This window comes from Myotis myotis, unplaced genomic scaffold, assembly GCF_014108235.1.
Source record: "Myotis myotis isolate mMyoMyo1 unplaced genomic scaffold, mMyoMyo1.p scaffold_m19_p_11, whole genome shotgun sequence".
NCBI classification, from domain to species: Eukaryota; Metazoa; Chordata; class Mammalia; order Chiroptera; family Vespertilionidae; genus Myotis; species Myotis myotis.
This window is the reverse complement of record NW_023416315.1, coordinates 29629099-29656513: the sequence shown is the minus strand read 5'-3', so window position 1 is coordinate 29656513 and position 27415 is coordinate 29629099. Positions and strand designations below refer to the sequence as shown.

The window sequence follows — 27415 nt, the reverse complement described above, 5'->3', positions numbered from 1 at the left end:
TTATAGACAAACGTCATATGAAGGAAAAATGTTGAAAGCTATTTCTGATAGCAGACCTCTGAGTACTAAATAGGTTATATTCTGTAATAAGAAAAGAAAAACTTTGATGACTGAGTCAAAAGTTTGCCTTGAGGGTTTTAACAGGAATCCCCACTCTTCAAATAGCATATATTTGACATGCAGAGAAGTTAAAAGTAAGTCCATACATGATAAGTACCCAATAAATATTAACTATTAGGATAATTAGCTATAAATGCCACACTTGTCATAATCCATCATAGGATTAAAAATAATCCAGAGGTTGAATATCAACTATAGACCCTAGAGATGAGTTGTATTATAATTGTAGTAATAAATTCACGTATAAAAAAGCTTTGGCTCCATACAAATTTGTGATCTTGCTTATATTTTCACTGTGTCTCAAAGAATTCAAACTTCTAGGGTTAAAAATGGTTTTAAAAATTGCTTAAAATATTAAATAAGGAATCTTAATTAAGGAACCATTCAGGATTTAGTGAAGCAAATTTTGAGGAAAAAGAAAATGTTAGATGGAAACTTATCCTGGAGCTTTGCAATAATAATAGTCATAATGTAGAAAGTTAATGTATTTAGAAATTATACATTAATATATACCTGTTGTGTTGTTTTGAAACCTGACTGCAATTTTATTGCTAGCATACTAGACACAAACCATGAGAAGTGTATGGTAATGTTTTAAAATCAGGAGTACCTTCTCACTTATTTGCTACCCAATGCTCTGAAACTCTTGGACCCCAAAGAAGAGCAGAGTGAATTGTTTATGCCAAATAATAAAGAAAAAAATCCCAAGTTTTTTTTCTATGCTTCTGAGGACAAGGTGAGAGACTGAGCTGGATATAAGGGAATATAAATGAAAGTAGATATATGTTTTTATAGGTTCTGGAACTCCTAATTATCACATCTTGCTGATTTGACATTTCTGACCATGTGAGTGAGCATGTAGGAGACTAAACCATGGACACTGATGTGACACTACAGTAAAGAAAATGTTTATGTGAGGGTTAGATGCCTAGAAATCTGACACTGACACAAATTCAGCAGCAGCTCATAAATACTTATTATGATTATCTGAATAGTGTCTCTCTCCAAATCCTAAGCATCCAACTTTTCGTGTAGTTCATGTTGTACAGTTTCCAATCTCTTTATTCAGCTTCCACATGAGCTGCTCTTCCCAGCAAGTGTGCACATTTCCAAAGCCTTTCTATTGAAATGCTCAGCCATGAACCAGCAGCACACACACAGCCTGGGAGCTTGTCAGAAAGTGTCTTGGACAGACCCAGCCCTGCTGAGCAGAATCTGCACTTTCATCAGGTGCTCCCACGATTCACACGCCCTTTAAGTTTGAAAGGCGCTGTCATACATGACAGAAACCAAGTTGTCCAATTCCTTGTTAATCTCCTCACAACAGAGACAAGACTACACAACTGAAGAAGCGGCTCTCAATGTATTTTTTCCAAATTGGTTTTGATTCTGTAAAGCTTATTATTAAGAAAGTACACTAAAATGCTTCTTTAGTATTCTCCTGAGACATATGTTCATAATAATGCCAGAGAGAGAGAGAGAGAGAGAGAGAGAGAGAGAGAGAGAGAGAGAGAGAGACAGACAGACAGACTCACTCCAACAAACCAAGAGACACCAAGAAAGAAATGCTCTGGAGAAAAAGTAGCCAATTTTTTCTTTTGAAGTATGAGATAACAATGTCTTTCACTTGAAATAGGAAGGTAATTCGCAATGGCCTTTTCTGTAAAGAGGCAGGAGCCTGTAAAATTTAAATTGAGTGAAGCAAGTTTTGGGCTTGGCTGGGAACCCACCTTGGCTAAGTTCACCCTTTACAAAGTGTGTGTAGTTGGGTGAATCATTTAAATCCTGAGAACCTCAGTTTCATCCACCAACAATTGGAGCTGGAAAGAACCACTACCTCAACATGTTTTAGTAATGCTTACATCAAATATTTATGCGGAGCTGCTAGCAATGCCCTGCACATAATAACAGCTCAGTAAATATCAATTTATTTTTATTTTCACTTTCTTAAAAATGTGAAAAAGTAGGTTTGAAAAGAAGACCCAACATGAACCTGTAATTTTCTTCTTTCCTGGATGCCATACACCTAGTCCCTGGGACGGCGCTGTCACTGACTGACCTCTTTAGGGTTTCAAGTGTTCTTATCTTTTTTAATTTTCTAGTTCCTAACCCCAGGAGTGTCTGAAGTGGTCTGCGGCTGATATATCAGAGCTTCACAGACATTCCTAATTTCTCTAGTGCCAACCATTGAGACCAGTGAACAATCAATACTACATGTAGGACAGAAAACAAGTCTTCGCAGGTGAGGGAACATGCAGACCTAACCAACCCATAATAGTTCCTGGCACACAGATCCAGGAAGAGTGGGCAAAGCCTCACACTGAATTTCTAACCAGAGTCATGCAGACTTGAAGCAAATATTTTTCTTACTGTGGGATCAGCCTTAATTATACATGTTACTACCATCCGTTCTGAATACATGAATATATTTCAGGTCTATTCTAAGAAAGCATATGTTTGCTAAAGAGCCATGTTTAAATTCTAGGTAGTAGACATGTTTAAAAATTGAATTAATTGCTTTCTAATGTATTTTGCCCAATTTGATTTAAGTCTTTGTTTAAATGCCAGGGTTATTGTCAAATTCTTTCACAACTAAAAATTTTTTTCAGGATAGCGTAATCCACTACTACCTTTTAAAAGTGTATTGATTATCATCCTCTTAATGATAGAATATGATCAATTCAGAAAGAATAAAACTGAGTACATTACCTGCACCTTGAGTGGATCAAATGTATTAATGGGATGTGTCAAACCATATACAACTTTTTTATCCTCTGGCTCAAATGTCCCTGGAAGACAAGCATTAAGGGTATAATCTTTGACTTTCTGAGAGTTAAGGAGCTAATTAAAATTTGAAAATTCTGGTACTTTTTACTTACCAAAAATTCTATCCCATATAATAAGTGTGCCGGCATAATTTTTGTCTATGCAATAACGGTTTCTGCCTATGAGAAAAAATATAAAAAAATATTTTTTAAAGAATAAAGTTATGATTCTTGAAATATCTCATCATAGCTGGGCATAATTTATTTAATAATAATAAAATAAATTATTAATAAATAATAAATAATTATTATTTAATAATAATAAAAGACACAATCCAATCGTTGTCAATAGGATAAAGAATATTAACCCACCAAACCACTACTCCAACAAACCCACTGTCTTCTGGTGTTCTCATTTCTTTACACACCTTCCCCATATGCAAATACACATTTTTTCCCTTTATTGAATAAGATATTACAAATGTGTCCTTATCCCCCCAATGTCCCCTCATCCCCCCAATCCTGCCCTCACCCTCACCCCCTGTTGTCCACATCCATCACTTATGCTTATATGCATGCATACAAGTCCTTTGGTTGATCTTTCCCCCTCACCCCCACCCTCCCCTGTTTTCCCTCCGAGTTTTGAGCATCTGATCGATGCTTCTCTGTCTCTACATCTGTTTTTGTTCATCGGTTTACATTGTTCATTATAATCCACAAATGAGTGAGAGCATGTGGTATTTATCTTTCTCTGACTGACTTATTTCCTTTAGCATAATGCTCTCCAGCTCCATCCATGCTGTTGCAAATGGTAGGAGTTCCTTCCTTTTTACAGCAGCAGAGTATTCCATTGTGTAGATGTGCCAACATTTTTTAATCCATTCATCTGCTGATGGGCATTTAGGCTGATTCCAAATCTTAGCTATCAAATACACATTTGAAAGTGAAAATATCAGGAAAAATCTCCCGCCAGTACAAAAGTAGTGGGGCTGGTACACAGATACACAACCTGTGGCCATACGCGGTGTAAACAGTGGCTCTCAGTTGGATGGGGAGCACTTTGCCCTTTAGGGGACATGTGGCTATGTTTGAAGACGTTGGTAGTCACCACTGCGAGGGGATATTACTGGCATCTCGTATGTAGAGACCAACATGCTGTAATACACAGGACAGCCCCCTTGGCCCAAAGAACTAGCTGATCTTTTTAAAATTAATATTAAAATGTTAATAGTGCTGAAGTTGATATAAAGCAACGTGTGTGGGAAGGCACTCTGAAATCCAACAGGGGTAACTCTAAACTATTTCTTTTTCAAAGTGGCTTTGCTCTTCTCCACTCCTTATGGTTCTTTTTATATGGAGGAATCCCAAGAGTATAACACTCTTGGCCTCTCCACCCCTCACTAATGATGCCCTTGTGGCAGGGGAATGGCTGTTGACTTTACAGGAGGCAACTGAACATGTGTAGCATGACCTTGTCCTCTCCTACGTCTGGGGGAGCTTGGGCACCCAATTTGCCCCCTGCCATGGGAAAAGGGACCTGCCGTGCCCCTGTGCTGATTGCTGGAAACTTATAAAACAGAACAATAGTATTTCTTCTTTTATTACCGGCTTCTTTATCTCAACATCATGTGTGTAAGATTCATTCATGCCATTGTGTGTCATAATAGTGCTGTCAAGGGGACATAGTTTCCCATCACATGAACTGTCTGCAGTTTGTCTGGTTCTACTGCTGATAAACATGGGAATTGGGTCTCTTTTGCTCCTGTTACATGTATTGCTGATATGCACATTCTTGTCCAGGTCCTTGGGTGCACAATGCAAACATTTCTAATATTTCTTAAGCTGGCATCTTTAAACTTTAGGCACTAGCCATATGGGTCTTTCTCTTTGTCAAGCAAATGCAGTGCAGGCAAGGTTTGTTCACAGAATTGAAGCAGAAAAGTAAAGTGTTTCTTATTATGCTTTTCTCAAATCCCAACAGTTTTCAAAACCAGGCACTCTCTGGCTCTAGATAGGAATGACTCTCAGCATCAGGTAAAGGAGTGGCCTTCAAGATATAAAGTGTACATCCATCCACTCAGCTGTTTAGCTCAATTTTTGTTTGTTTGTCCTCCCACTACACCTGAGGAGATTCAGGCAAAAAGCAAAATCCAAAAGCCAGATAAGAAGTTGATGTTGGGGGGTGTTTTTGTTTGTTTGTTTCTGGTTCTAGCTTTGGAGATTCAAAGGAAGAAGAGATGCCTACTTACACAGTGTGTGCTGACTATGTTGGGTAATTACAATGAAATGATGAAAACTAATATCATTTTAAATAAATGAAAAAGGACAAAGAGAAGAGATCAATTTCCTTACCATGATGTACCCTGTGATGGCTAGGCGTGTTAAGGATCAGTTCCAAAGGACCAAGGTTATCAATGACCTGTTTAAAGCAAAAGGAATCTTTATTTATACATGCAGTTATTATTAAATGCACATGTAACATATAAGTGCTCACATTAAAAACCCTCATGGGTTAACATATATTAAAAGTTTCAGGGTTGGCATCAGAATTGGAAGTTTTTCTATCACTTGGTGCTCACATAAAGACAGAAATAAGCTCATACATCTATTCTGAGAGGCTACTATTAGGTTAAGAGCTAGAATGCCTCAGTTTGGTTCCTGGATTCTCCATTTATCACTCTGTTCTTGGGAAAATAACAAGCTTTTTATAACTTCATTTTGTCACCTTTAAAATGGAAGTAATAACAGTATCTACATAATAATGTTCGGAGAATTTTAAATGGTACTGTAAAATGGTTCTATTGCCAATGCATAATTCTCCTTTTATTTTTTACCTTTCAACAATGTCTTTGATTATTTATTTATTTTTAATATTTTTATTGATTTTTCAGAGAGGAAGGGAGAGAGAGAGAGAGATAGAAACATCAAAGATGAGAGAGAATCATTAGTCGGCTGCCTCCTGAAAGCCCCCCTCTGGGGATTGAGTCTGCAACCCCAGCATGTGCCCTTGACCTGAATCAAACCCAGGACCCTTCAGTCCACAGGCCAATACTCTATCCACTGATCCAAACTAGCTAAGGTTGTCTTTGATGATTTACGTTAGCAGAACATGAATAGGGGAGAGAAAATACAGTATTACATTTATTTTGGGGGTTGGTTTCACCCATTAATCAGCCATGTAGCAACAATCTACTATTGTAGCTGTTTATCTATTAGGGTGATCCTGCTCATTCAAATAGAATCCTGACTTGTCTCTTACCTGTAGATATACCATCTACCAGTGTATCCTAGAGGCACAAATTAACGTCAAATATATAAATGGGTCTTCTTTTATAATTCAAAAGCCCCTTCAAAATTTGGTATTCTCTTGCAACATTTATCAATAAGAATCCACTGTTCCAGAGTCTGTAAATTGTAAGGCGTATAGGAACCAGGTAGGTGTAATAAACAAGAATAGCAGGCCATGTATAAAAAAGACAGTAGTTATGTTATATAATTGATATTGGGCATGTTGGAATCTTTTAAATCTCAATTACACTATTCTTTCTTCCATGGGCTACAGCAGATAACAGAATATTTTACTTTCCTTAATCACTATTTAAATGAGTTTATTAGAGCCTACCAATGACAAAAAATAATACACTGTTATGATATTTTACAAAATTACTCACCCCTAGTGTTAAGTTCCATTTAGAGTATATATAAGTTCTAAAAAAAATTTAAATAATCCTTAAGGGAATGTGATATTGATGCGCCACATAAATTTGGTAACATTGACATAAATTCATGACATTGACATGAATTTGGTAACAAGTCAGTGATACGGGGGGAAAAAGTCAGAGAGGGCTACTTAAGATAAAAAGGCATTTCAAATAGATAACAACCAATGTTGTGAGGAATCCTGTTTGAATACTGATTTGAACACAGTAAACATAAGAGACATTTTATAGGCAATGTGAGAAATTGATTATAAACAGTATCATATGATAAAAGTACTGTTTGGGAGTTATAATGCATCATCATTATGTAGGATATTTAAATTTTATAGTTGTGTAACTGAAGTATATGTGACGTGAGATCTAGGTTTTGCTACAAAATATTTTGCAATAAAAATAAAATTAAAAAAAAGATAGCTCATGCAAATTATTCAAAACCATAATGATTTTTTAATGGAAGGGATGGAGATACATAAATTCATTCTATTATTAATTCTACTTTTCTGAATAGTTGAAGATTTTAAGATAAAATTTTAAGTGAAAGATGCCCTAACTGGTTTGGCTCAGTGGATAGAGCGTCGGCCTGCGGACTTAAGGGTCCCAGGTTTGATTCCGGTCAAGGGCATATACTGTGGTTGCGGGCACATCCCAGTAGGGAATGTGCAGGAGGCAGCTGAATTGATGTTTCTCTCTCATCAATGTTTATAACTCTCTATACCTCTCCTTTCCTCTCTGTAAAAAATCAATAAAAATATATTTAAAAAAAAATTTAAGTGAAAGAAACTGCTACTCTAATAATATATAATAATACACAATTCAAATAGATCCCTAAAATCCCAAACACACTTCTAGAATACAACTCTATATAGCAGGGCTTAATCATTGTTTGACAATCTCTGACATTAAAACACCCAATTTACAAGTGTTCTGCCAATGTGCAGAGGCACAGCAGCCACTCCATCCTTAGCTTGTGGGGCCTGTACCCTCTTGAAGTAGAAATGATGGTAGTGTGGCCACATAACAATGCTGCATGCGTCTGTGGGGCAGGTGCCACCATCTCCTTATTAGACCCACCATTAACCCAACTGAGGGTTACAGAAACATTGGCATGCAAAGGATATGTAATATTACTTGTTGTATGATAATTTAGGCCTCTTTCCCTCTCTTCTAATGGAGTTCTATCGCCATTTTTAAAGTTATTTCCATGAGAAATGTATTATGAGATGCAAACAACAGATTTTTTGATTAATTCACAGAATTCATAGACAAAGAACTATCTGTATTTTCTTTATTTCAAGACTTTAAAATACTGTGAATAGGTATCATTTATATCAAATGGCATTTCTATGAAGTATTATGTCACTAACACATTATTAGTGACCAAGAATTGGAAATGGAGTAGGGAGAAAGAACCCTGTACTTTATTAGCCTACATTGCTTTGTACTTGGTGGAAAAATATTTGCTGAGAAGAATGGTGATGGACAGAGAACAAGAAAGTGGGGTTTCTCAGTAGTCAGAACATTGAAATCGGATGCTTTGGTTGGGATTTGTCTCTCTGGCATAGAATCATATGGGAAAGGAGAATACCATTTTATCCTTGTTTGTCTCCTTGGTGCCTAACATATGTTACAAAAACAGCCAACAAAAGGGGGTGGAGGAGACTACAGGGCCGGCTTCTGCGACCCAGATGCATTTCTGATCATTGGCCCTGGCATGTGTGTGCAGCCAGATTTAAAGCCACACAAATGTTGAGTGCATTCAGATGATTGGAGCCTTGGCGGAGTGCATTGTTTTTTAATGTCAAGCTCTTTTTTCCTCAAAGAAAATCTTTTGCTCATGCAGGCTACAGCATGGTGATATCAATATTGAAAGTTCCTTTTTTTTCTTTTTTTAAAGTTAAAAGCCAAGTACAACACAGGCAACCACAGTTAAATTTCCTGGTAGTGCCTATGAGTACCTTGGAGCTGGGAAAGACCACCTCCGTGTGGGAGATGATTCATCATTCAGACAAGCCCAGTCAGAACCTCTCTGGTGGAAAAGCCTTCTGATTCAAAGTCAAAGAGAAGTCATTAATAATTAATAAGGGTTGAGCATAACGACTCAATTATCGCCCACTTTTGCAAATTCAGTCATTTAGCAATTCCACCAAAGCTCGCTTTGAATCACTTCAGAAAAATACTGTGGAGATACTTGCAGCTATTTTCATTTTTAGAAGTTAGTTATTTGTCTTGTCTTTTTTTTAAATTTAAATGTATTAATTTAAATTATGAAATTTTAGAATGTACAGAGGGCTTAAAAATAATATAGTCCAATATTCTATTATTTTAAAAAGCATAAAAATGAAGCTCACAGAAATTAAATTTCTAATGCAAGTTTAAAGGGCTTGGGAGGAAGCCCTAGAGTTGTTTCTGTTTTAGTTCAGAAATTGTTCCAGTTTTCTATCATTTTGCTTTTAAGAGGTTTAGCAATTTTTCTATCAAATAAAAGTAATTTACTCTTTTAGAACTTAAATGGAAAATAATAAATAAATACTTTTTGACTACATTTCCATTAAAAATGAATCCTGGAATTTATAAAAACTACAGGGATTTCAGCTTCTATACTGCCTCTCATGGATTTTAGGCACTGTTGGTGCTTCTTAGGTCTTTGACGCAATGCATCTGTAGTTTTCTCTTAGGGTTTTATAACCTGAGGGCCAGAATGATTTATTATAAAAGTATTTCATTTTACACATTTCTTAATGTTTCTTATTCTTCTTATTGGGAAGCATTGACTGGTTAGATTTCTGTAGGTCAGTTAAGAATACAGAAACAATTAACCAATGGTCAAGTTGAAGAACAAGCCATTTTTAACAAAAATATTCAGTTAATTCAAAACAAAAAGTATTTTCTTTGTCTGGATTGCTTGGAAAATTGCCTCTTTTCACTTCAGTATGGCTACTGAAGTTGGAGAAAAGCAATTCTAAATACAATTTAAAAAAACCCTCTTAATTCTATTGTTTTGTTTAATTTTAGACTAATAGTGGTAATGTTGCCTTATCTGCAAATTGGCACTAAAAATACTGGAACATATTATTGAAAGGCCAAAGGAATATTTACAAGTACTTACTTTTCAGAAAGAAGGCAGATGCCTACACTTAATTACAATGTTCTTTCCAAATAAGAGATGCTTACACATATTCATGCTTCCTGTCTGAGAGGGGAAAATCATAATAGGGAAAATATGTCCGCAGAAGCGTGTGCTTTACAGAATCCACATTATAAAGACGAATGTGCTAACAATATGATAAATGCTGAGGAGTGACTGGGTTGGGGGTGAAGTGAAATAAAATCTCCATAGTAGGAAAATGCCTGCATTCAGATGAGCATAGGTTAGAGTGATGACATTGACTCTAACTAGTCAAGACTTTTCTTCACAGCATCATGCATGATTGATGTTCCAGAGGGACCCATACCATTGTGGGCCTCCATGTTTCACTGCAGTAAGTATTTAAGGGAAATACTAAACCAGCTCCTAATACATTTATCATCTTATATAAAAATCATGGTTATGTTTTATTGAACTAAGATTTACTTGAAGCGCAGTGTGAAAATGAGAAAAGTTTTCAGGTAAATTAGTGGCAATGTTCAATACAAACCTAAACTAAAATTAAATAGACTAATAGTTATACCATGATTACTGGTTTTTCCTGGTCAAATTTTCTTCTTTTCTTTTTTTCTTTCCTTCTTCCCTCTGTCCCTTTTTTCCTTCTCCCCTTTCCTCTCCTCCCTTCCTCTCCCCTCCTCTCCTTCTCCTCGCCTCCCTTTCCTTTCCCCCCCATTCTTTCCTTTTTTTTCCATCTCTTTATCTAAGCATGTGTGCATGTGCATCTGTGTGCAAAATATTAGAGAATATTTTCTTTGGAAAGATCTTTATAATCAAATATAGGCTCATGCATATCTTTTTGTTGGTTATTTAAGTTGGTTATAAATATTTCTATGACCTTTCAATTATATATTCCACTTGTTAATCCCATTTACAGATAGAAAACCTGTATATTAATGTGTTATTAATATACATTAAAACATTATGTTAATATACATTATTAATATATATAAATAAAACATGTTAATACATATTAAGATATTGATACATATTAACATATTTATCATATTTTGAATATCTACTCATGTGCCAATCAACAATTATTTTAAGTACCAAACTACCAATAAAGGTTTTCTCTTAGCATTAAAACCTGTATTTACACATTCTTATCAAAGTCTCTTATTAAAAGCTACTTCCATAATAAGCAGAGCAAGAAATCTCTTGTCCGCCAATTCATTCATTCAGCAAATATTACTGAATTTCTATGGAACTTACTAGGTTTTAGAAATAAAAATAAATATAGCAATAAATATTTAAAAGTAATAAATAATCAGGAAGATTATTTACAGTCCACTGGACTCTTCTGTGGAAAGGTAAAACTATTTCAGAAAAAAAGTTTTTACAAAAAAAGTTATTTTTCTCAATTATTTTGTTTTTTTAGTGGAAGGATGAGAAAATCATTCAGTTTTGTTTTCTTTTTCAATTACCGTATTGCACAGTGCAGATATTTGAATTTCTAATCAATTTGAATTTATAATTGGCACCAGAATTATCTAACAAGAAGCAGAGGTTCTAATATATAGTGATGGAAGGAGATTTGACTTTGGGTGGTAAACATACAATGCAATATACTGAAGATGTATTATAGAATTGTACACTTGAAATCTAAATAATTTTATTAACCAATGCCACCCCAACAAATTTAATTTAAATAAAAATGCAAAAAAATTTAGTTTGTTTTCTAGGTCAAAAGCTGAAAATTATCTTTGGAAAAAATATATGTTTTGTATAGCTCCCAATAGTGCAGCTTTGCAAAGAGTCTCATTGATTGTTTCTGGGGAATGCACAAAAATTCTACCTTGTTGATAAACTTATTCAATTGACTATCTGGAAATCAAAATAACCTATGTGGGTTCAATTTATTCAACAGATATTTATTGAGTGCCCATGTTAAGATTTTTTTTAAAAGATTTTATTTACTTTTTTCTTTTTTATTGTTATTGGTTTGTGAGCGCAAGGAAGAGGGAGAGAGAGATAGAAACATCAATGAATAGAGATAGAATCATTGACTGGCTGCCTCCTGCATGCCCCTTACTCGGAATTAAGCCTGCAACCCGGGAATATATACTGACTGGGAATCGAACTGTAGCCTCCTGATTCATAGGTGGAAGCTCAACCAATTAGCCACATGGGCTGGGCCTATGTTAAGATCTCTTGAAAGATCACAGTGTGGAACAATGGAAATTACCACTTAATAGCTGATAACTTAATTATTTATTAACTTAAGGGAGAAAGAGTGACAATATCAGCTTTTATTATTTGAATATATATAGCAGCGGTTCTTAACCTGTGGGTCACCACCCTTTTTAGGGTCGAACAACCCTTTCACAGGGGTCGCCTAAGACCATCAGAAAACACATATATAATTACATATTATTTTGTGATTAATCACTATGCTTTAATTATGTTCAATTTATAACAATGAAATTGGGGGTCACCACAACATGAGGAACTGTATTAAAGTGTGGCAGCATTAGGAAGGTTGAGGACCACTGATATACAGGAAAATGTTTTTCACTTTCAAGAAAATCTATAGCAATTCATGTAAAGTTTTAGAAAATTGATAAAACCCATGAACATTATAACTTAACATATTAAAATAATTGTACCTCTTGTTCTGAATTAGTGGATCTCTAAACATTCATTGTTTTCCTTGTTAAAATCTTAATCAATCTGAACATTTATGGATAATTTATATTGCAGAGCATCTGGTGATAAAGTGTAAAAATAAAATATTAATTACATCCCCCACTAGTTCTGCTGTGTTAATTCAAGACAACAACTCAAGTATTTAGACAGATGGCAGGGGCAGCCATATTAGCCTATGATTTCTCTACAGGGAAGCAAGAGAAAGCAAAGCTCATAGGCTATGTGCTTGCCTGCCTATTTTCACACTTTGAAATCCTCAGCAAATGCTGATTTATTCACAGCCAAATGTTTTCCTATCTGATTAGGCAGTTTTCTACTTCAGTAAGCATGTAATATGGAGGTAGCTAAATTTCCACACTAAAGAGTGAAAAAACAATATTTTTAGTTTGGAAATAAAACAATCTGGAAGAATCAGAGCTGCTGGGATCATAAAGAGCTTCATAGGGAGTAAATGTCTGATGTATCTATACCACAGGGTTAACAAGTTAAAGGCTTGGTTTTAGGAAGAATGAGACCAGGCTATGTTTATATAATAAACAATAGTTTTAAATGACTGTATTTATAATAAATGATCTTGAAGGCTGATTCTTGTCACTTAAGATTGACTTATTCCTCCAATAAGAGGACAAGAGCTGGACAAGTTAGCATTTAAAAAATTGTCTCAGTTTACATCTTGGATAACACTTTTGACTTTTCCTGGAAAAATGAATGCAAGTAACTGCTGAATGTGTTCATTCAAAGGGAGGTTGATTCCAAGTGACTGTTTTTTAAAAACACCTATGAAATTGACAGACGGAAAATGGGGAACATTCATAAGCATAATCATGTAAAACTTCATTCCTGTGACACCATTTTATATTTACCAGTTTGGACGCTCAGTGAGAAAATGAACCACATTAGTAGTAATAGTAGTAGTAGTAACAGCATTCTGATAAAAGAAAGTAACTGGTAAATTGCGAGGTTAAGTAGTTTTTGTTCAATCCCATCCAGGTAGTTATATAATGCATTCTTCAAACATTCAACTCATTCTAAAACTCAGTACATTGTGGCTGCCATTCTGAACAAATTTCCAATTTCAGGTGTTGCTTCTAGATTCATTAATCAACAAACGTTAATGGATTACCAGCCATGTACCTGGCACTGTCTAAGCCTTATGAATTAATCATAATTTTATGATTAAACACATAAATCTGCATTTCAAATCTTACAATCTCATAGGTCAGATCTCCTGATTGTCACCTATTATAAAGTTTGATCTGTTAAAAACATTTGTATACTAATTTTTTAAAGTCAAATATAATAGAGTAAATTCTCAATCAGTAGGTTAGAAGTTACAAATATTTGTTTTTCTTAAATTCAGTTACCCTATGTCCATTTGCATATTTTTCTTCTAAAGACTAGCTAAGGTGTATCATCTGTCCCTTGTCCCCTCAGGATTTTTCTTTAATCAACACATCCTGTCTTAGTCAGTTTGGGATGTGATAACTAAATATAACAGGCTAGGAGGCTTAAACAACAATCATTTCTTTCTCACAGTGATGGAGGCTTGGAAGTTCAAGATCAAGGTGCCAGCAGATTCAGTGTTTGGTGAGAATGGCCTTCCTGCTATATCTCTCTCTTTTAATGTTTCTTTTTTAAAAGGGTACTAATCCCATCATGAGGGCTCCACTCTCATAACCCAATTACCTCCCATCTCCAAATATCATCAATTTTGGAGGACACATAATTTAGTCCTCTCTGATCCAAGACTTTGCTATGAGTATTTTCTTCATGTTCTCCAATAAATGTATATATTATAAAGAATCTAGTTAACATGATCAAATCATTCATTAGTTAAGAATGTATTTGCTGATGGTCATTCAAGTTCAAGAAAGTGGGAGAGCAAAAATGAATAAAATATAGTATTCGTCTTCAGTAAGTTTACTGTCACCTCCTGTATTCAAACTTCAACACGTCAATGTTAAGTCTAATCCCTTAGGGGTGTTTGTTCAAATGGAGATTCTTACCCTCATCAGAAATTCAGATTCTGTTAGAAGGGGGCCATCATTCTTTATCTTGAGTAAGCACCCAGATAATTTTGATCCATGTGGTGATCACAAGAGTTATACTTGCTTTTATGCTAGCTCAGACTTTACGTACTAATTCTAATTTGTAGTATTTTGGCTTTTCTATAATGACTACCATTTATTGAAAGCATATTATTTCCAAGACTATACACTTAATACAAACAGTCTTCAGGTTACGTGGTTACGTCGCCATCTCCCACTTATTTATAAAAAAATAAAAGTTCCGTCATTTTGACGTATGTATATATGTGCTTTATGTTTTTTATCACTTATTTACCACAAGTAAAGGTCTGGAACTGTTATCTTTCTTTTAAATGTTTTTTACTGTTTCACTTCATTACTGCTGTGTATGTGCTCCATGTGAGTGATGTAGGTGCTTATGTAGGTGGGTTCTGACTTAGGGCGAAAATCGTGTTATGTCGCCGTAGGAACGGATCTCCCATGTAACAACCCGAGGACCTACTGTATATACATAATTTCATCAATCCTCATAACACTCCTATGGGGTAGGCATGATTACTTCCGCTTAACAGACTAGGAAGCAAGGTTAAAGAGTTCAATTTAATCTACTAAATATTCATACCTATTCATAAAACAAATATTTCTTAATTTTCCATTTGGAGGTACCCTTTACTTTTGATTACAAAACATGTACTTTAACCATTATGTCTCCCTTGTTCCAAAGAAGTCCTCCTCTCCAATTCTGACAAGCAGATCCCCATAATATACCTTGTCTCTGAAAGCCTCACATTACAGCTCTTTCACAGGAGACAATTTTTTAAAATTATCTCTGAATTTTTAAACAATATATGGATGAGCTTCAGGAAGATTAATAACATATCTTTTGAAGTTTTTTCTTCCCCTTTGGGAAAGTCACTAGAATCCAACAGATTCTTGAAGAAGACTGTAATCCTCAAAATGCTACTAACAAGGGGTGCTGATTCAGGTCAGAGGGCTGATAGCCTCTTTGGCACAGAGTAGGTGCTTATGAAATATTTTTGGAATGTGTGTATTTCAAAGACATTTATGTATCTAATACATTTGAAAACACTAAAATTTTATACATGAACAATCACAGTGGGTAAATTATTTTAAAATCAAGTGTATAATAGAACAAAAGATCATTTATAGAGAGAATATGTATAGGATTTGGATTAAAGACAGTCCACAAAAGAGATAAAACCAACAAAGTGACAATAAGGTTTTATCTTGATGTTGACTTTAAGGAACAATGGAAGTAAAGAAGAGCAGCTGATTTGAGTCATAATGAAGTACATTTTAGACATGTTGACTCAGGGTGGTGCCAAATATTCCTGTGAATGTGTTCAGTGAGACAGTGGAAACACTGATTGCAAATCCTTATGAGCATTTACATTACAGCTATAGAATAAATATGAAATCACACAGAGACAGTATAGAAATGAAGTCAATTAAATTTTAAAGAAGGAAGAATATTGAGAGAAGAGAGGATTGGAACAAGAAATTTAGGGAGGAATAAAGGAAGTAAGGAAATAAGGAGAACAAAAGTAACTAGAAATATCCCAACTTATTTTAAGGAAAAAACAAGGGTGGTGGGAATAGGAGTAGGTACTTTTTGAATAAGAACTTGATAGAGAAAAAGCATAAAATTTGATTTTGTTAAAATAAATATTTTCAAAAGCATATATTTTGAAATAAAACTTCTTCCCCCAAATTCCTTATCAATCCAATAGATGTTGGACACTGGCAACAGGGGGATGAGAGCATGAGTGTGGGGGGGAGGTTGGGGGTTAATAGGGGGATGAGGACACATTTGTAATACCTTAACCAATAAAGAAATTAAAGACAAAAGATGTGTAAACATAACTGTTCGAAATGTACACTCTATAAGGAGATAGGGCATAAGTATATTCCATATATAAATACAAATATATACATACATAATATATTAATATCTAACACTAATTTTTAGCTATCAAGGAACTCAGAGAATAATGGGAGAGACAGAGTTAAGCAACAAATACAATATAGAATTAAACGTCATCACCATTAGTTGGCTTCTCCCCATATGCAGGAACTAATGTGTTATTACATTTATGTCCCCCCACAAACTCATGTTCTTAATCTGTAACTGCCAATTTGGATATAGAAATAAACACAGGAATAGTTTAAAGAAAAGTACACTTAACTCTAGGAGGTGAAAAGACATTCCAGAAGAAGTAGTAATTGAATTGTATTATGAAGAATGTTTGGGAAAGGAGCTTCCCAGAGAAAGCATGTGCAAATACTCAGAATGAACAAGTATTTGCTGTACTTCGGAAGTAAAAAATGGTGTAGTTTAACTGGACCAGCTAATGGGATGAGAATGGAGGAGTAAACAGAGCTTATATCCTAAGGGCCCTGAAACCTATTGGTGAATTTTGGGTGTTTGATTGTAGGCAACAGAACCATTTGAAATCTCATGTTGTTGATGTTTGTTCACACCTTAAGAGTGTTTTAATCATCGTCTTCTAAATGGATCATCCCAGTCATGTATTGAAATATAAGGGAGAGAAAAGAGTTCGTAGGAATAGAAAATAAATAGAATTCTATTGTAGCCATCTATGTAATTAATGATAGAACCATAAATTAAGGTGAGGCAATGAAAATGGAAAGAGAAAGAGAGATTAAAGAGCATTTTAAGAGGAAAACTCAAGTGTATAATGAATAATTTAAGAGAGTATACAGCTGAGCTAGTAACAATCATGCCAGAAAGATAGGCATAAATTGGGGCAGTTCTGGGCAAACTAGGAATTCTCTAAGAAATGTAAAACCAATGATACTATATTTGAGATGAGGAAAGGAGAGAGAATTATTTACCAGGTTTTGAATCATGGATCTATTACCATTTAGCTGCAACAACAATAGATAATCTCCTTAATCTCTACATAGTTTCAATTTCCTCATTTTGAATGGAGACCATAGGGTTGTATGCGCATCAATTAAGTAGATCTTGTGAAATAGTAGTGTAGTAACTGACACACAATCTAAGCTATATAGGTACTTGCTCTTAAAAGAGAAAACACTTTATGAAGAATTTGAGTTGGGCCTTGAAAAACATAGAATAGCAACGTGTAGAAAATATGAAAATGAGAGAAACTATGATTATACATCAGATATATGTGGGAAATGGAAAATGGTCTAGCTTTACTGAATTGCATGGAATGGAAAGTAATGGCATGTGCATCAAGAGAAGGCAGTGCATGAGAAACAGTAAATGCAAAAATAATTTAGACTTTTACTCAGCAAGCAATGGAACATCACCAAACGCTTTATGTGGGACTAACCTCAGAGAATAGATTACATTTGAAGAAGAACATGTAGATGTGTATAGAGGTCACATGATAATTTGGAACAGGCAAGATTACACCTCATTTCTGTGTTAACTAACCTACAGCCTTGATCTTTTCACTATGCCATATAGGATCTTTATGAACCCTGTTGCCATCTATGGAGATATATTTAATAAACACATTGTTTGAAGAGGAAGTGCAATTGGTGAGTAATGGCCAAAATGCAAGCACTGAAACCAACCATGTTACCTTATGTAAACTCAATATTCTTAGTTTTAAAAGGGACAGTGTTTGTCACAGAGTTGGTGAATATAAAAATTCCAGTTTTCTAAAATTGTCTATTAAATTTCTGGAATGGTTTCCTGCTGCATGTACTTCTACATGTACCCTTAAAATAAAACCCCATTAACTGAAGTTACTTGAATTTATATTCATTCTTTACAACCTATAAAAGTTTAATTGGTCTTTAGTGATTCAAATTACTTTATGGGAATTAAATACAACATTTTTTGCTTGGAACATACTGGATGCTTAACACGTAGTGGCTATTTTATTATAGCATTAAGATCAGAAATGACCCATCTACAGGGAAGCTTTATAGTATAGTGGGTAAGAGCAAGGAATATGGATCCTGACTACCCGTTACAAAACCCAGCTTTGACATTTACTTATCATGAGATCCAGGGTAAGTTACTTGTATATTTAATTTTTAATCCTCACCTGAAGATATTTTTCCATTGATTTTTAGAGAAAGTGGAAGACAGGGGGAAATATTGATGTGAGAGAAACGCATTGATTTGTTGTCTCCTACATGTGCCCCAACCAGTGCCTGGGTTGGGGAGGAGCCTGCAACCAAGGTACATGCCCTTGACCAGAATCAAACCCCAGATCCTTCAGTCCACAGGCCAATGGCTCCATCCACTGAGCAAAACCGGCTAGGGCTAAATTTCCTAAATCTTTGCTCATGCTGCTACTAGTCTATTGTTTTGTTGCCAAAGAGCTACATTTTCCTCTTCCTCTCTATATGTCCTAGCTCAGCAGTTCTCAACCTATGGGTTGCGACCCCTTTGGGGGTCGAACGACCCTTTCACAGGGGTCGCCTAAGACCATCAGAAAACACATATATAATTACATATTGTTTTTGTGATTAATCGCTATGCTTTAATTATGTTCAATTTGTAACAATGAAATTGGGGGTCACCACAACATGAGAAACTGTATTAAAGGTATCGGCATTAGGAAGGTTGAGAACCACTGTCCTAGCTTTTGCAAATTTCTGGCTTCTCTTGTCACTTCAGTTATTTTGCTTTATTGTTCTACTGCATATTCCATTTGCTTTCTAATTCTGCACACTGCATTTCTGCAATTCTCCTATACTCTAATTTCTATTGTCCCTACATATAGGTCTAACATAAATACATCCTCAGTGAAAGATATGATTGGGACGGTTGGTGGAGTATAAAGGTTGCTAAAGAGAAGAATTTGTTTTCTTCAGAGCTTGACCATTTTCAATGATGTTTGTGTTTGGTGGATATAGTTGGCAAAGTAGTATTCTAATAGAATGGCTGTCCTAAAGAATGTGATATAAGGAAAGGGGGGTAGAGTTCAAAAAGAAAATTCTAGTCTCATTAGTATAGGGGTCAGAGATGGAATTTTGATCTAAGGACTGGAAATTTAAAGTGGGACCCCTTCATGGAACCACAGAAGGAGGAACCACACTATCTGCACATAAATATCTCTCAGTTTAGCATTATACAGATCATTTAATTATACGGTGTAAATATTCAATACCAAATAATTATTTCTGTTACATTTCTCTGCCCAAGCATCATCTTATATGTACATGAACACATGATGGTAAATTTAAGATAACTGAAAGGTTATAGATAATGATACTATTACTTCTGTATTGTAGAAATCAGCTAACACCCAAATATAATCTAACATCTCTAAAATAGTTATAACATTCCACACTTATTACATTTAAAACATGTAATAATATTTTCTGATTGCCTTTAGTATACTCACAAGGAAAGAGTACAACTATATGCTGCAGACATTTCAAATGAATGAATAAACGAAAATGTAGTCATAAAAATTAAGCAAGTGTATAGTTCCAAGCAGAATTTTTATAACTTTCAAAAGAGAGGAAGGGAAGAGATACTGTTGTTTCTTCATTAAAGTAACTCAAAAGTAAACAAAAATTTGATTATAAACTCTTGTTTGTTTTATGACCTATTTTTTTTTTCATATAGAATCTTTCAAAGGCATTATTTATTTATTTTTGTGCATCTTAGCCTAATTGATTGAAGGGAATGAACTTTTCTTCACTTTTATAAAATCAGTACCTCCTTCAGACCAGATTTCCTTCTGAGTGAGAACTGATTTTATGGAGGTCAGCAGAAGTGAAACAACTGTACAAGTCAAATTTCCATTCAGGAATGTGCAGACTTTGGCCAACACTGTCATGTCTATGGCTCACATATTGTTTCTGTGAATTAACCATCAAGTAAGATGCCTGAAATGAAGCAGTGCTCAAGTGGCCTAAAGAGGCATAAAGTGGGTATTTTTTTTAGACTGAGGTAATTGTTTTCAGTTTTTATTTTTAAATCTAATGAGTATTAACCTTTAATTAAAAAGTAGAGAAAACACATGATAAGAATAATTTTTTTAAGGCTGTCTTTTTCCCCACTCTATTTTACTTGCCCCTTTCTCTAAAAGCAGCCACTGATATAAATCTCTTGGTTTTATTGTCTACATTATTTTATTATTTGTAAACAAGTGGTAATATGCTGTCTATAGCAATAAATGTAATTAAATACACAGTTGCAAAAAAACCCTTATAAATATATCCACAGCTAGTAATATAATTTAAAATTCCAATATCCAAACCTTAATTTCAGAAAGTGTGCTCTTGCTTCCTGTGCAACTCAACTGTAGTAACTACACATTGTAAAGTACGTTCAAAAGCGTGATGTACAATACAAGTGAGAGTTCTGATGCATTGCTTTTGAGTTAGAAGTGAAGCCACCTGGAAGTTCTGAGCTTGAAAGAAATGCCTCATCAATGGCTTTCCTCCACTCTCCCTTTCTTCCTGAGATGGTACTCAAGCCCTGGCTCGTGATCCTTAGAGGGACACAGAAAAGGCAGACTTTACTTAGGCACCATTGTTCTGTATCCAAACTAATTCGTGAACCCAACACATGGCATGACCTGGAGCAGAGCTGTTATAAAAATGTAATTCTCCTTTAACCCCTCCATGTAAATCATCAGAAAGCTTCCCTCAATGATTTAAACAAATTTGGTCTTTGACCTCTAGAGTCAGAATTGACCTCAACAACTCTTTCAGATGGTTGTAATATTGACTGTTTGATGTATGTCAACTACCATAAAATCCAATGCTATTTCATAACAGATCTTCTAATAATGCCACATATGCCCAAAGTCATGGTAACAGTCTCTTTATTCCAAGCAAGTCAGTAGCATGAAATACTGCAGATTAATGAAATAATGCTCTTTGTTGCATCAAGCTTTGGCATCTAATGCAACTGTGATTTGCGGTATTGTTCAACCAGTTGCAACACCTGTCAATGTGCTTCCTATAGAACTTCAAAAGACCTCTAATAAATACCAAATGCTTGAAAGGGTTCTCATGTGTATATGTAAGAATTTTTCTGGGTCTGTGATTTTTGTGGTACTTAACAACCAGTTCAGTACAATAGTTCATAAACCAATCAGTTCCATAATGATCTTTCTGCAAACATTCAAGTCTGACAATTTGAGATATCACAGAAGACTCAAAAATTATATTTATTCATTTTTCTGGTGGGAAAAAACCTACCCTAACAATATATTTAACACCTTTTAAATAAAATTCAAACTCTAAAATTAAAGCAAGATTTCCAAACAAAAATATTTTTATAATTTTTTAGGCATTAAAATTTTGTCAAGGAATTTTAAAGAACTTCCCACTTACATAATATGTAAATATTATACATTTATATATGTAATTAAATACTTACTAATATATAATACTAAATTATATTATAGAATAACTTATAAATAATATTTATATGTAGATATCACATATATTTAGAAACATACATAAATTTTATATATAAATTTATATCTTTATATTAAAATAAATTTCAACATCTTTTGGCAAATAATGTTTAATAAACTGCAATACAGGAAGATATTGTATTGAATAAAGTATTAAAATGTTTTGGTACTTAATAGTTCAAAAATGGTTTTATTTAATTGAGACCAACTGGCCTCATTGCTTCTTATAAACTTTGCAATATATATTCAGTAAAAAGGAATAAAAATGAACAGATGTTTCTCCTTAAAGAATGCAGACAAAGATTTTCTTACACAATAAATCAGCTGCTAGTGGATTTCCAGGACATTGCTGCAGGCTAGTTAGATATAAAACTTAAAAATATATATAAAATAAAAGGATTTACCTCTGTGTGGATCCAAAACTGGTAGAGGAGATTGAACTGAAGATGAACAGCATATACCGAAGGTGGTACAAAGAGGGCCAGGGGAGAGTAGAATATCTGAAAGATTAAGAATTTTTAAATTTGCACATATGATTTCTCAGCATACTGTTACTAATGGTTCAACATCGGAATACACACTTCAGCAAATATATCTTATTCTTTCACAAATTTACCTTATTTCTTATGTTTTATTGTCATGTTTGACTTTGCAACATTAGTTTGCAACATTAATTTTCCAGATGGTGATAAAGTTGGAGACATATTAGAGCTATTTTGCACTTCATGTTGTCTAGTTAAAATACCATACGTGGTGTGTTATATCCTTAATCCTTAAAAGACTGGATGTGCTTCCTGGACTTAAAGAGATTTTCTATACAGACACAAACACTTTAAGTAAAAGAAATGCAGGATCATGTGTCTTCATACCTCGACAGCTCCCAAAGTCTGTATGTATTATACCCTGGCATTTTTAGTAGTAACATGAACTTATAATAAAATAGTGATTTTTTTTTATCAAGAGAGGGTAAAATAAATTTTCCCTTTTAAATTTGTTTTTATGTGGTTGATTGAGGGTACAATACATCCTAATTTTTCCAAAGTTAGCAAGTCAGGGGCTATGATATAGTGCCATAGTGCAAACAAATTTTAAAGTTGAATATTTCCTAACGGATGGAAATGTCTCTGCCTTAAAAAAACCAAATTATGCTTAAACCGCAGAGCTGGTTAGAATCAACTAATAAGCACAATCTGCTATATTCTCCTAATGACTTTGATCTCCAAGAGTGGTTTCATGTTTTAGGAAAACATCTTAGTAAATAAAAACACTAAATAACCAAATAGGAATAAAAAGAAGCTGACTTCCTCTTTATGGTTTGTATTTTGTAGAGTTAATATTTCCAACATTCTAGATATTTTAAAATATTTCTTCTGAATGTTAAATTTTTATTTCTAAATTATTTTAAAGGTTTTGTTCTCAATTAGGCCAAATATATTTCAACAATGTTTAGTAATGAGTATGCTGTAGAAATTGGTCATTTACATAAACTCTTCTGGCTTCTGTTTCTAAACTTAAGCCATGAAAAATCTCAACTGTCATTTCTCTGATCAAACAAGATCAGTTTTGTCATTTATAAATGCATCAATAGGCAATGAATTAGATTAGTGAGCAACAAAAAAGTATTGGGCTCTTCAAGATGTGCACTTTTAAGCTTTGGTTCTACTACAGAATCTCTCTATGACATTCGCAAAGTTCTTAAACTTTCAAGGCTTCCGTTCCCTCAGATGTATTGTGAAGAGGAAAACCATTTGAAATCTAGCCATCGTTTTGGTTCCAAAAGATCTGTGATACTGTAATATGAATTTTTTGTAATATATAAAAATAGTTCTCTTACAATCGGTTCAAAAAACTAAACACATATATGACATATGATATAAGTACTCTGAGTTAAGGAGTATTTTGCAGTCTTTAAGATGTGAGTAAAAATGTAAGACAACTTGGATGCTTAATAAATAGTCTATTTGGAAAGAGAGTGCATACCAGATGAATATTCATGGTTCATTATAATACGCCAAAGTATGGAGAAATAATCCTTTAGGATAGTAACAGCCATTATGGAAAAGAGGGTTCTATGCTCAAATAAATTGTGAAGTGGTGAGTTAAACAAGTGGAGTTCAGCGCAGAACTTCTCAGAGCCTTTACCACTCTGTCGTCAACCACAAGCCTGTTACCCTATAGGATACTTTCTTAAGTTTTCCGTAGGATTGGATTTCCTAAAAATACACTTGAGGAAACAATGTCTCAGTTCTTACAAATCATTAAATATATGAACTGACAATTAGAAAAATGAACTCAGCATGAATGTCAGAAAATCACCTTTCTAATAAGAAATAAAGAAAGGAAGTAAGGTCAGGGAGTGACATGAATCACATGAAATTTAAATTCTTGTGATTAACGTACTGTACAAAGAATCTAATGATATAATCAAAATTCTAATTTCTATAGCTTAGTAAATGCTATCAAGATCTGAGGATTATCACTCATCTTCTCTACCTCCAATCTTTGCATTCCCAAATTATAGTTTTTAAAACCAATTTAAATGCCCCTTCCATCAGAAAGCCTCAAATGGTACTAATTTGACAGAATAAATTTCTCCTTCTTCAAACTTAAACTCTCAGAACCTGCCAGGAGACATTATACTATTTAACAAATATATCAATTTCTGACATGCATCCAAACTCATGTCATTCTCACTCCAAGGTTCTTAAGGTTACACTGGTCTACCATAGGTTAATTTATTATCTTTTGATAAAAGTCATATCTAATAAGTTCTTTTTTATAATTGAATTTTATTTTTATTAATTTTTATTGTTGAAAATATTATATATGTTCCTTATTTTCCTCACTGACCCCCTAGATCCCCCCACAACCAGCCTCAGCCCTTCATCACCCTATCATCTATGTCCCTGGGTTATGCAAATATGCATACAAGTTCTTTGGTTGATCTCACCCACACCACTTTCCCTCTAAGATTCAAAAGTCTGTGCCAAGCCTCTATGTCTCTGGATCTATTTTGTTCATCAGTTTATTTTGTTCATTAGATTCCACATATGAGTGAGATCATGTGATACTTATCTTTCTCTGACTGCCTTATTTTGCTTAAAGGAAAGGAATAACCCAGACCTGTGTGTGTGAGGAGGAATGATAATAAACCTCAGGGTGACCTCAGGCTAAAGGAGAGAGAAGATGAGTGTTTTAGTCTATTATTCAATTGAAGGAGGCAGGTGGGGTTTTGTGAGGGGTACTCTGAGCAAGGAACAATATGGCATTTAGGGGGAAACGTAAGTATTTTGGCATTGCTGAAGGTATTGGAGAATGTGGCAAGAGACTGGTTGGGACCATGGCACTCATATATATATATATAGATCTCAAGGAGTCCGTGACCATCCTTGCTATCACCGAAAGAAAGTGTAAGCTTGTGTTAATGAGGGAATGTGCAATTTTCTGAAGAAACATTCCACATCTTTCATCAGGGAGTCTGTGATAAAGATAATTTAGACATCAGTCAAACCAAAGGAAAAGCCCTTTAATGCCATTCTAAGGATACTGATTTTATCCGAGGCCAGGAAGGTGCAGTTAATGGTGTTTTTTAAAGCTTGTCAGAGATATAAAAACGGGTTTGAAATCTATTTTAATAGCCCCGAGAAAGATCATGCACTGGGGAGGGAGAGGCAGAATACTAAAGGAGATCTAACTATTTAAACATGGAAGATTAGAGGGACAGAAGAATATCAGAAGGCACCCAGATTTCTGGCTTATTTTTTGCACAACGTTCACCAAAACACTGAACAGGAGGAAAAAAGGTTATAAAGTTCAACTTAGGAAATGTTTTGTTGGAGTCCTTGTAGTACTAGTATATCCCACGGAAGCTGCTGAGTAAGCAAATATGTTGTGCAAATATCAATTGAACTAAAAATGACACTGGATTTGCAGATGTGGATCAGTGGAGCAGTAGGTCTAGAATCCAGATCTAAGTAAGTTTAAAAATCACTCAGAGAAACTGATGGAATAGAGGTAGATATTACTTATTTCTTTCTTGAACAAGGAAGGAGTGAGCTGGAGGTATTCCCTGGAAAGAACATGTGGATGAGCAAGGAGATTTAATTTTTAAATGTGGAAGATGTTAATATATTTATGGTGTATTCAGAAGGAACCAGCTGGGAAGAAGAGGGACAAATGCCAAAAGTAGCTGGTCAGACAAAGTCCAAGAAAAGAACTAAGATAGAAGCAATGTCACAATCTAAGAACTAGACCGGCGGAAGAGAGGTGAACATTTTCTATAAAAGTAGATAAAAATCACATGATCTCACTCATATGTGAAATATAATGAACAATATAAACTGACGAACAAAAATAGATCCAGAGACAAGGTAACACTGAACAGACCATCCAACCTCAGAGAGAAGGCAGGGGAGAGGGGGTTAGAGATCAACCAAAGGACTTGTCAGCATGCATATTAGCATAACCAACAGACACAGACACTGGGGCGGTGGGGGCTTGTCCTGCGGGGTGGGAGTGGCTGGGGGGGGGTCAATTGGGGGAAATGGAGATATGTAATACTTTAAACAATAAAAAAAGAATGAGGTACATATGTATGTACTTACATGAGAAAAGCTCCAATAGAAATATAATGTGAGCCACATATGCAATTTTTTAAATTTATAGTGGCCATGTAAAAATCCAGTAAAATGAAACCAGTGAAATTAAAAAAAAAAAAAAAAAAGTGGAGGTAAGAAACCACATGTACTTGTAAATTCACAAATCTTAATGAAGATATCTGAACAGTAATTAGAGAGTAGGAAAACCTCACATTTCTCTGTGAAGTTTAAGATACATCCATTGGCTGACAGAAAGGGACAGCAGTGGAGAAGAGACAGCAGTTCTGGCAAGGCTTCTCCCAGGCAGGCAGACGGCTCCTGTGTACAGTTTGGTGAGCAGCACTGAAGCTCAGCTGTATCTGGAAGCCGTATACTGAGGAGCACTGCACTGCCCAGCTGGTGCTAGAGGACACCATGGCGCTCAACCGTCAGAGTGTGGGAGTGAAGTAGGTGGGTGACCGGATTCAAGCACAGCTTGGGGAGTTCAATGCAGATGTAACCAAAGGCAGGGACTGCTGTCCAAAATCATGGAAATTAGGTTGAGAGAAGTAGGAAATAAAGCCACGAAGCATGACAACTGAGAGAAAAAGCAGAGACTGAGAGAGGAAAGCTGCCCATGAATAAGCTGCTAAGCATAAAGGTTGAAGTTCAGTGAATAATTAATTTTTAAAAAATGAAAAAAGTATCTCTAAGCTCCAGGACTAATGTCTATGTTATTTTAATAAAGTAGTTTAACATTACTAATATCTGCACGTCTATGATTCTCATTTTCAAATAATACTACTGTAGAAACAACAATTTTTCTTCATAACTGAGAAACAAAAGATTGAATCATCAAGCAACTATTCCACATTTCTTATGTCTATGTTTAATAGTGACACAGAACCCAATTCTCTGGTTGTACATAGAAAGTAGTGATCTCTATCATTAAAACACATCTTAAATTGTACTTTTGGAATAAGTGCTTTAGGTCCATCGTTCTG

The 27415-nt window shown here is 34.7% G+C and overlaps 1 protein-coding gene across 1 annotated transcript in view; it reads right to left on the bottom strand.

Moving 5' to 3' along the window:
• The window catches only part of AGMO (alkylglycerol monooxygenase), a 159922-nt gene that overhangs the window by 17837 nt on the left and 114670 nt on the right, over positions 1-27415 (bottom strand). Inside the window, exons 5-8 of the mRNA XM_036328985.1 lie at positions 22239-22334; positions 5238-5304; positions 3000-3065; positions 2830-2909 (exon numbers count right to left, since the gene is read on the bottom strand). Coding sequence (XP_036184878.1) covers positions 2830-2909; positions 3000-3065; positions 5238-5304; positions 22239-22334 — 309 coding nt within the window. The remainder of the gene's footprint in view (positions 1-2829; positions 2910-2999; positions 3066-5237; positions 5305-22238; positions 22335-27415) is intronic.